General features: G+C 38.5%; 1 protein-coding gene across 2 annotated transcripts in view; it reads left to right on the forward strand.

Annotated features, from left to right (window-relative positions):
• The window catches only part of si:dkey-192l18.9 (F-box/LRR-repeat protein 7), a 51,173-nt gene extending 40,408 nt beyond the window's left edge, over positions 1 to 10,765 (forward strand). For both annotated transcript variants that reach the window (XM_052113396.1, XM_052113397.1), the window contains 2 exons: positions 3,878 to 4,480; positions 7,739 to 10,765. In XM_052113396.1, the coding sequence (XP_051969356.1) occupies positions 3,878 to 4,480; positions 7,739 to 8,475 (1,340 nt within the window). In that variant the 3' untranslated portion in view covers positions 8,476 to 10,765. The remainder of the gene's footprint in view (positions 1 to 3,877; positions 4,481 to 7,738) is intronic.
• The last annotated feature ends 803 nt before the right edge of the window (positions 10,766 to 11,568 follow it).

Consider the following 11,568-nt stretch of genomic DNA (forward strand, 5'->3'; position numbering starts at 1 on the left):
AATTTGTGTCTCTTCTCGAAAATTAATTCTTGCAATGGCACAGCAAATTCATTTTTATTTATTTACTGTATTTTCCGGAAATAAAGTCACACCTGATTATAAGTCGCACTGGGTCAAAATCACGTTGTTGATAGAGAGGGAAAAAAACACATAAGCCACATTGACAGAGGTTGTATCTGGCAGGCACCATTACCTGAGAGTAGCCGCCCATCCTCCATTCACTAATTCAGATGTCAGAACAATAATGGGGAAAGAGGTCAACCCTGCCGGGGGCCCCTATCCAGAGTAAAATAATCGGAAATTAATCCATTTGTTTACACCGCCGCTACCGGGTGTCTATATAGTAACTTAATCCATCCAATAAAAGTATTCCTGAACCTAAACATTTCCAAAATCTTCAAAAGATAATCTCATTTTACCATATCAAATGCCTTTTCGGGCTCAAGTGAGATGGCAGTGACTGGAGTAGGATCATTTGCCACTTACCACATGATATTGATGAAACGCCTACTGTCATCAGAAGAGCTATGGTCCAGAATAAACCCCACCTGATCTATATGTATAAGAGATGTAATAACTTAGCCAAAATATTTTACAATATTTGAACATCTAGCTGGATCAGGGAAATTGGATGGTAACTCTTACACTCGCTTGGATCTTTGTGCTTTTTCAGAATCAGACTGATCAGGGCTTGTGTCATGGTTTGCAGAAGCTTTCCATTTTTTAATCATTCCATATAAACTTCTAGCAAAAGTGGAGCCAGTTCTGTAGCATAAGATCTAAAGAATTCGGCAGCAAAGCCATCTGGCCCTGGAGCCTTGCCTGTAGACAAGGCCTTAATTACCTCGCCAATCTCCTCCAAGTTATCTCAGAATTAAGAGAATTATTTTGCTCAGACATCAGTTTAGGAAGTTCCAATGGTTCCACAAAGTTTCTAATATCTTCATCAGTTGACAAATATGTGGAACTATGGAGATTAAGATAGAATTCTTTGAAAGCATTATTAATATCCATGGCAGAGGTAAATATTTCACTACCAGCAGGTAGAAATGGTAGAGGGGATGATAGAAAAAGACTCTCTCTGTTGTATATATCTAGCCAGTTTTTCTGCTTTGTCCCCTGACTCAAAGTATGACTGTCTTGCCCTGAATAACCAAAATTTCCTTTCCTTGAAAAAATAGTATTATATCTGTATTTCAATCAGGTCAATTCTCTGAGACCATTAGACGATATTCAGCACTTCAGCTCTGCCTCTACACTTTTAGTATTCCCTTCCAATTTCACGAGTTCTTGTGCTTTGATTTTTTTGATGAATGACGCACACTGTATGATCCGGCCCCTAAGAACCATCTTATGTGCCTCCCAAGTCATGCCCACAGAGGATACTGATGACCAGTTGGTCTCCATATAGACATTGATTTCAGTCTTAAACGTTTGTTGGAATTCAGGATTTTTCAAAAGCGATACTTTAAATCTAATATGACTAAAAACTACATTATTTATTTTTCTCTGTATGTGGCAACACCTTTAGACACACCAGTGCATGATCTGAGATTAAAATGTTTCCAATTGAGCAATCAACAACAGATGAAATGAGGGACTTAGATATATAAAAAAAATCTATTCTAGAGTAAATGTAATGGACTGATGAAAACAAATTATAGTCCCTACCAGATGGGTTGAAAAGTCTACAAATATCTGTAAGATCAAGATTTTTACACATCCTGTGTATTTTACACATATTTGCTCCACTATGATCAAGGACTGAGTCCATCAAAAGATTAACGTCTCCTCCCAATATTATATCATGAGGGGAGCCAGCAGCTTGCAACATCCCACCAAGATCAATATAAAAGCTGTGATCATCCACTTTAGGTGCATAAATATGAGCCAAAAGAAGACTTTGCCCCTGAATTTCAGCTAAAACAATAGTGACTCTTCCTATCTTTATTCTGATAGAGTCATTTGAATTGTAGCTATTTACTTATCAGTGTAATGACTCCCCTGCTCTTACTCAAGCTAGCACTATAAATAAATGCCCACTCCATATCTTTCCAAATTGTTTCTGCAGAAGAAGGTGTGTTTCTTGAAGAAACACTTTATCATATTTCTTACGATTAAGATGAGAAATAACCTTTTTTCTTTATATGGGGTGCCCCAACCCATTCACATTCCACATGGAGAGAGACAATCAACTTATATTAACATTTGACATTTTGACATATACGAAAAAAACTAATTACAATTTCAACATTGGTGCGACCATTAATAATAATAATAACTTTTTAAAACCCGAACATTCCCGGGAACAAAACAAAAAAAACGTGCGCATTAAACCCCGGGCTCAACAGCGCCAAATGCCGTCCAACCCTCCAAACTCAAACAGTCCATGCACGCCTATGAGGACCCCATCTCAGAGAACTTTGCCTCAATGGCAGTGATCGATCGACGTATCACAGCCAGATCCTCCAAGTCAGCAATGACCTTCGTCAGCATTGCTGACATGCCCAGCAATTCTTGCTGCATTTCCCACATTTCTCTGACCTAATCGAATCCCTGGCTCGTGGCCCTTTTGGTGGTATCAGCTTTAGGATGTAAGTGTCTTTAAATGTCTCCAGAGCCAGAGGATTTTAAATTATTGTCCTCCTAGAACAGTTATGAAACAGAGTGTATCGAACCTCACCAGTTTATATCATTAAAAGTGTTAAAATTAGCAAAGTGCGCAGAGCTTGACTCCCATGAAGTGGTTCTTTTAATAACTCGTTCAAAAAGACTCACAAACTGACTGACTAATTTACCTTATGCCAAGATGTTTTTAAAGAGACAGATGTGCAACAATATTCATTTATAAAAAAGCATTAAAACATCACATTTCTCAGCAAATAATCAGAGTAATGGCAAGTAGCAATTGAAGTTGTTGGCCAAAATCATGCAAACATCTTAATCTAATTATTCCTTATACTCTGATTATTACAATAATCAGAGTATTGGTGTACATGTAAACATAGCCTCTGTTTCAAAAGTATAGCCATAAGCAATATGTGTGTTAACATGCTTTTTGTGTGATCAAATCTCTTAACCTTATCTGTGTAAAGTTATATACAACTTAGTTGCCACACCGACGTTACACCGTAAACCCTAAAACGACCATAAAAGCAAAGATTTAAAACATTTTACAGCTCAAATTACACGCAAGTTTAAAAAGAAGAATTAATGTAAGTGCTTTAATAAAATTATACACTAAATTTCACATTTCTGCCTTTAATCCCTCCAGAAATTGGCCCCATTTACTTCCATTGTAAGTGCCTCACTGTAAATGTTTTTGTTATGATAATTAACATTATGCCACAAATGCTGTAGACTGAGCTGAATTTGATTTGAACCTGGAATATTCCTTTAACGTACCATATAACAATACAGTATTCAATGGGAATCCAAATTTAATTGCTCAGATGTTGGTATTACATTAATGGAGTTCTCATTTGTATTTATTTGATTATCAACCTTGTCTCAGAAGTTTCTCCCAAAATTCTCCTAAATAAAATACAAATAGAAACAAACACAATACTTTTTGAAAACATATTTGGTCCTAACCCTATCCCTATCCCTAACCCTAACCCCAAACGACTCATAAAATCATATAGTACCATACTGCCCTACAAAGCCAAAACACAACCTAACTACAAGTGTTTACCAGACATTATTGAGATCTCCTCTGAAATTCAAGATAAATGACTTTTTCTAATTAGAAACTTATGAGAAACAGAGACTTAAACCCCAAAGTTTTGATTTGCTCTCCACTTAATCTCATTGGTGTCTAGGAGAAACAACATGGATATTAAAGAGAATTAAAATTCTGTCTCTCTCTTCTCTTCAGATTCAGACCTGAGCATGAGGAAACTTAGCACTCCCAGCCCCGCTCTCATTCTGAACCCAAATCCTTCCTCTCTCCCCCCTCAAACGGTCCCCAATGGCCACGAAACATCTTCCTCTTCTTTTGTCTCCAGTGAAACAGTTGCCATGGTGCACCTTCCTTCTGGGACATGCTCATGGCCTTCCAAAGCTCCTCACACCACCCTGATTGATGTTCTGCCTGATCCCATTCTCCTGCACATCCTCTCGTTCCTCACCACCACTCAGCTGTGCCGCTGTGCTCGAGTGTGCCGCCGGTGGTATAACCTTGCCTGGGATCCACGGCTCTGGAGTAGTATCCGTCTAACTGGAGAGCTGCTACATGCTGACCGGGCCCTGAAAGTGCTCTCCCATCGGTTATGTCAGGATACTCCCAATGTTTGTCTGACCCTGGAGACAGTCGTAGCTAGCGGCTGCCGGAGGCTTTCTGATCGTGGGCTTCGTGTTATAGCTCAGTGCAGTCCAGAGCTGCGGCGTCTGGAAGTTGCTGGCTGCTATAATGTGTCCAACAATGCTGTGTTTGATGTGGTATCCCATTGTCCCAATCTGGAGCACTTGAACGTATCAGGTAATATTGGTTGTCACTGCAATAGCTATTATATATATGCATTGAAAACTAAACAATTAATTGAATCTGAGGAACAAAAATTGGAAAATAAAAAAAAGAAGATTAGAAGAGAAAAACAGAAGAGTGACATTGTTTTCATGACAAGCATTTTCATTACTGTAATGGGAAAAGGTAATTGGTATATGTTGTAAATTATTTGTGCATCATGGTAGTATTTGTTTAAAACAATATTGTAATTGTAAAAATTACTGGAATTTAAAATTATAACAGTAATGAGATTTTTTATTTTTTTTTTGCAGTACAGTAATGGGAATTTGGGTGTCAATATGCTTTATTGTCATGAAGATAATGTCACAGTGAAAAGAAAATCCTAACAATTAAGCTTCATGTTCTTTATGCAAAATATAATTTTTATAACATTATTTTTTAGATAATTTATTAAAATACAGTGACAAGAAAAAGTATGTGAACCCTTTGGAATTAGCTGGTTTTCTGCATTTATTGGTCATAAAATGTGACCTCATCTTCATCAAAGTCACAAGTATAATACAATGTGCTATAGCTAACAACACACAAACAATTATAATATTTCATGTCTCTATTGAACAAATCCCAGTAAACATTCAGAGTGCTGTGGAAAAAATAAGTGAACCCTCCCTGAACAGCCTCCCTGACATTATCCCATAGGATATCTTGATCAAATTGGGAATACATTTTTCCCCCAATGATGAAAACCGGTCCAGAAAATAAGAAGTTATGCAGTGCCCTTTTTATGCCATATGTAATGTTGTTCCCAAACAATTCAACCTTCATTTCATCAGTCCACAAAACATTTTCCCAGTAGCGTTTTGGAGTGTCAAGGTGGTCTTTGGCAAACCTCAGGCATGCAGCAATGTTTTTGTTGGAAAGCAGTGGCTTCCTTTGTGGAGTCCTGCCATGTACATTCCATATAGAAAACTTGTGAACAGAGATGATAACCAGTTCCAAAGATTCCTTCAAGTATTTAGATTTCACTCGAGGATTCTTTTTCACCTCACTGAGCATTCTGCTGTGTGCCCTTTGACTCAACTTGTCTTGAAAGCCACTTCTAGGGAGAGCAGCCACAGTACTAAATCGTCTCCATTTATAGACAATTTGTCTAACTGTGGACAGATTAATATCTACGCTCTTCAAGACAACTTTGCAACCCTATCCAGCATTATGCAAAGTGACAATTCTTGATCGTAGGTTTTCTGAGATCTCATTTTTGTTCTGAGGCATGATCCACGTCAGCAGATGCTTCTTGTGAAAAGCAAATTCAAAATGTTTGAGTGATTTTTATATGTCAAAGAAGCTCTAACCCACACCTTCAATCTTGTTTAATTAATTGCATGCCAGGATATGTTTACGTCATTAGCCTAAGGGTTCACATATGTTTCCCAACCTACACTGTGAATGTGTGAATGATGTATGCAAAATGTACAAGAACTATACAATAATGTGTGTTATTAGTTCAAATAGATTGTGTTTGTTCATTATTGTATCTTCGATGTAGATCAAACCAGATTTTAAGACAAATTTGAACATAATTGCAGGTAATTCCAAGGGGTTCACATACTTTTTCTTGCCACTGTATACTATATTATAAAAAAAGAATTATTATTATTATTACCATGCATAGTTGTGGAATTTTATGAATGATGGGGTGAAAATATTATTATTTGCGTGGCATATCCATTTAAAATGACAACTTGGTCAATGAGCGAAACACATTAACTCTTTATTCATTTCAAGAGAATTCAGAATTCCATGTTTGGTAGTGGATTTATTCAGGGAATAATTCATAGCACTAGACAGAGCTTTTCAGTGAAAGCTGGGAAAAGCATTATGGAATCTAGGAATTGCTACCCGTCCAGTAGTTCTCTCTAGGGGAAGGTGAGTTCTGCTAACTTTTGAAGGATAGACTTCTAACCTGAATACAAGTGTAAGAGTCCATCTGCTGTGTTCATTGTAAGAGACACACTGTAAAGTTATTCATCATACATAGGGCATAGCAGGCATTCTGCTATCCACAAGCAATAGACTCTTTGTGGCAGAGGTAGCCTTGATTTTCTGTGGATGAATTTGCTTTAAAAAGGCAGTTAGTATAACTTTAAAAGGTTGCTGTCCAGTTTTATTTCCATATCAGGTTCCTGTCTTTATTCTTTAGTTATTTTTTTTCCTCTGGCCTTTATGCACCCCTTTTTTATTCATTCCCCTTAAAAACCTGACGCAATTTAAATGTGACTGTTTCCCTGATTCCTATGTGACATGGTTCCACTGCAGGATTCTGATTTCCTGCTCAACAGGATCAAGAAGACACGAATTGATTGTCCTGTGTGTACCGCTCAACAGCATCAATTTCTACTTTGAACTCTACATGAAAAGCATTGCAGAGAGTGTTACAGAAAGTTTATTTTTATTATTTTTTTTTATTTAATTGTTTTGGCAAAAAAGCTGGAGGTCTGCACGGTAAATTTCAAATACAAATATGAATACAAATATAACTGCAATAGTACAGCTGCAATAGCAACTGCTGAGCAACCACCCAGAAAGTCTTAGCAACTGTTTAACAATAGCAACCACACAGAACATCCTAGCAACCACGCAGAACACTGTAGCAACCACCCTGAACACTTTAGAAACTGCCTAGCAACTACCCAGAACACCTTGACTGTGCCCCTAGCAACCAATTAGAACACTTTAGCAACTGTCTGCAACCACTGAGAGCAACCACCCAGAATGTCCTAGCATCTGTTTAGCAAGAGTAACCACACAGAACACCCTAGCAACTATGCAGAACACTATAGAAACCACCCTGAACACTTTAGAAACTGCCTAGCAACTACCCAGAACACCTTTACTGTGCCCCTAGAGACCACTCAGAACACCTTAGCAACTGCCTGCAACCACTGACAGCATCCACCCAGAACACATAACACCTAGCAACCACTCAAAACAAGTAATGCCTTAGCAACCACGCAGAACAACCACTTGAGAAACTGCCTATCAACCCATAACACCTTAACAGTGCCCCTAACAACCACTCAGAGCAACTTAGCAACTGACTGCACCCAAACAGATCAACTACTCAGAATGCCTAATAACTGCCCAAGGATTCATCTGGCCTTCATAATCTTTCAAATAAAAGGCTTTTTAAACTTTCAGTCAAGCCAACACTCAAAGTTTGTCTTGATAAATATAAATTATAATAGTAAATATTCCTTTCCTTTTCCCAAGGTTGCCCTAAAGTGACCTGTATCAGCCTGACTCAAGAGGCCTCTCTCCTGCTCACCCCACTACATGGACAACAGATTGGCTTGCGTTACCTGGACATGACAGACTGTGTGTCCCTGGAGGATGAAGGCTTGAGGACCATCGCCTTTCACTGCCCGCGTCTCACGCACCTCTTCCTTCGCCGCTGCATCCGCCTAACAGACGATTCCCTGCGACAGTTAGCACTGCACTGCACCTCTTTACGCGAGCTTAGCCTCAGCGACTGCCATCTAATGGGAGACTTTGGCTTGCGTGAAGTTGCCCGCTTGGAGGGTCGCCTACGCTACCTAAGCGTAGCACATTGTATGCGCATTACAGATGTTGGATTGCGCTATGTAGCACGCTACTGTCCGCGGCTACGTTACCTGAACGCACGGGGCTGCGAGGGGCTAACAGACCAGGGTTTGAGCCACTTAGCTCGCAGCTGTCCCAGACTGCGATCTCTTGATGTTGGCCGTTGTCCGCTTGTGTCAGACAACGGGCTGGAAGTGTTGGCACGCTCCTGCGAGGGGCTTCGACGGTTGAGTCTGAGGGGATGCGAGAGTGTGACAGGGAGAGGGCTAATGGTATTAGCGGCGGGATGCCCCGAGTTGCAGTTACTGAACGTACAGGAGTGCGAGGTGCCTGCTGAGGCCCTTCGACTAGTCAGACAGCACTGCAGACGTTGTGTAATAGAACACACCATACCTGCTTTCTACTGAGGAGGCAGGTTGGGATGCCAAGGATGTGGACCCCTGGCAAGTGGATGTTTATACCTTGTGCCTTTCTATGACTATATATTGACATGCTACATGGTGACTATGTCTCAAAGCCTAGTGAATTGACTCGCTGTGTACAGCCAGAGATCTTCTATACAGAGATAACGACCTCCATGTTTTTAACATTGGAGAGAGCGTAATGGTGAACTAGCATGTTACAACAGTAAGTCACCGTTTGCAGATACCAGACAAATAAATGGGGAGAGCCGTAAACGGACCGCTACACCTGTCGCTAAATTGTCTATGTCTTCTCTTATAAAATAGCAATTTTATTATAATAAACTCCACACATAGTTCATTCCAAAAGGACTGTTTAGTGTAAAACATATTAAAGAACAGGCAGTCAGTTCATTAAATGAGCTGTTTCTTCACTAAAGCTGTTTATTCAGCTGAATCTCCTCCATAGGCATCTTGTCTCCTCGCCAGTGTACCCCCTATAGAATGTCTATGGGGCAGCCGCATTATGCTGTCTTAGGCTAAGCTTGTAGAAGGGTTCTGCTACAGCCTTCATAGACAACTGTTAAAACAAATCCATTTTACAACATAAAACAAATTCCAATTGAAATGGACACACATAATTAACCATTTTGAGATATCCTTTATTAGTAATTTAAGCACAAGCGTAGTTCTAGCAGGAAGATCTCGGGATTCATTCTATTAGGCATCTCATCCAATCACAATACAGCCTCCACTTTATAAGCCAGATCAGCTGTCTCTCATTGTTGGCTTACTTCCATTGTTTTCACCCTCCCTCCACCCCATCATCACCAGTTTAGGTCCCATCCTGGGTGGGGGTAAGCTCTGCTCCCCTGATGTTATAGCTTCTGGCAGGATCCAACGGTTCAAGTAAGCATCGGAGCGTTGAACTGTAGGAAAGGGCATATGCCAAATTATATAAATTCTTATTAATCCCAATAATAAGGAGTCTTTTCTGACAGAAAGTTCATTATAGGCCACTACTGCATGTAACTCAAATAACACATCTCATTGTGCAATATTCGTAGTTAATTCTGACTTTAGCATGCAAATAAGCTAAGCTAATGTGCTAATGTCAGCATTCAAATTATGTAGCTCACACAAAACTGGGGGAACTAATTTTACATTTTTAACTATTAGGAATGATTTCATATTGATACTCTTAAGGACTGAATATAGTGAAAATGTATACTGAAAATATTTATAATCAATATTGATATTGCCATTGAAGCACAAAAATTGGTTGTCCAGTCAGGCTGCACCCTTGGTTTTAAGACACCGTCTTAAGCTTATAATGGTGCTTCTTTACTAATGAAGAATAATCAAAAAGTATCATGGTAATACCTTGGTATTTGCAATAGGAAAGAGTATCATTAAAGTACTTTGGCGTACTACCATGTAAATTCTATGGTATTCAGTGATATGGTATATGTGAAGGTACCATGGTATTGCCATCTGATACATCACTGTACTATGTTACCACCACCACAATATTTGTGTAAGCTTGCATCTTTAAAAGAACTACATTATGTATATAATAGTATTGATCACATGAAAGAGATGCATTATTGTCACTGTACAACATTAAGCTGCTTTTTGGGTTGACTAATGTTTTTTTATTTAATTTTAATTTTCTACAAAAGCCCTTTAGCTTTTAAAACAACAAGCTTTTAAAACTTTAAGTATATCTGATTCTCCTAGTGTCCATTTGAAAGAGATATCCAATTCCAAGAGACCACATTTGATCATTAAAATGAGTAAAAATGTGTGTATTAGCACTTTAAAAGGCATGTATGATAATCACAATGTTGTTTTAAGATCTAAAACGATCTTTTATTTCATATTTCTACATCACAGTGGTCATGATTAAAGGAGATTTATAAATTAGTCTTAAGGTCTTAATCTTGCTGCTAAAAGACTCAATAAAGAGCTACTTATTTAAAATGATTGAAATTATGTTCTTTTAATTGACTTTTTAAATTCAACATCAAGATTTCAGGTTCAAATTTATATGAATGAACAAGGGAAAGTATATATCTTACCCAGATAGCAAGAAGATCTGGGCCAAATATTGATTACTTTTTGGCACTTTTGGTTTGGTTTTGGTAGTGAAATTTTAGCACCTTTGTGTTAAATCAGCATTGGCTGAAGTTGTGTTTGAATCTGGTCAACCAAAATAAACAAAGCAAAGACAGATATTCATTTGCCTGAACATTGACTTGAGTCTAACCAACGAAATTTGGTTGAGATCTGGAGTGCTGTAGGCTGAATTGTGGCATAAGTGCGGATAAACACAAGTAGACATGCTTTCGGCTTGTTGTGGCTGGCTTGATTGTGTTTACAAGAAATGAGAATCAGCTGATCATGTTCAACCTTTCAATGGCATCAATTGATCTCCAGCTACATGATGAAATTTATAACAAAGATGCCTTTCTAGAAATACTGGTTCAGCAATATATGTAGGTATTTAGAGATGGTTCAAAAGACCCAGATTATGGATATACAGTGGTCACTGTTTTTATCCCACATTTTAAAGTTAATATCACAAAATGGACAGCTAATCATATCAATATTCACTACAGAATTGTCATTCTTCTAGCTCTTGAATGGGTAGACGTACAACATTGAGAACAGCAATACAGTTTGTACAGACAAATTATCAGCACTAACATGCAAGGACGGATTAAGAACTGAGAGGACCATGGGCCGTTACACCATAGAGGCCCCCCATGACATGTCACAGGACTGTGTTCACTTTTATGCACTACAGGACGCTTGCCAGATTTGGTTGGATTTTTCAAATTGATGGAAGAAAGGTTTGGAGTACATATAACACGGCCAGTTATATGTACTTTTTAATTATGATACGATCCAAAATAATGCGTTATTAATAGGGATGTGCGTGGTGCATTTGCTCTGGTGTGCAGACAATAATTACACAAGTTAAATGCTGAATCATTTAAAAATCAAAGCATCCCGAAGAAGTCCAAAGAATTCTGTTGCTTATATAAATTTAAACCAGCTTTGTACACAGCCAGGGTAAACTGCACCTTATCTTTG

The sequence above is a fragment of the Xyrauchen texanus genome, chromosome 41 (assembly GCF_025860055.1).
Source record: "Xyrauchen texanus isolate HMW12.3.18 chromosome 41, RBS_HiC_50CHRs, whole genome shotgun sequence".
NCBI lineage: Eukaryota > Metazoa > Chordata > Actinopteri > Cypriniformes > Catostomidae > Xyrauchen > Xyrauchen texanus.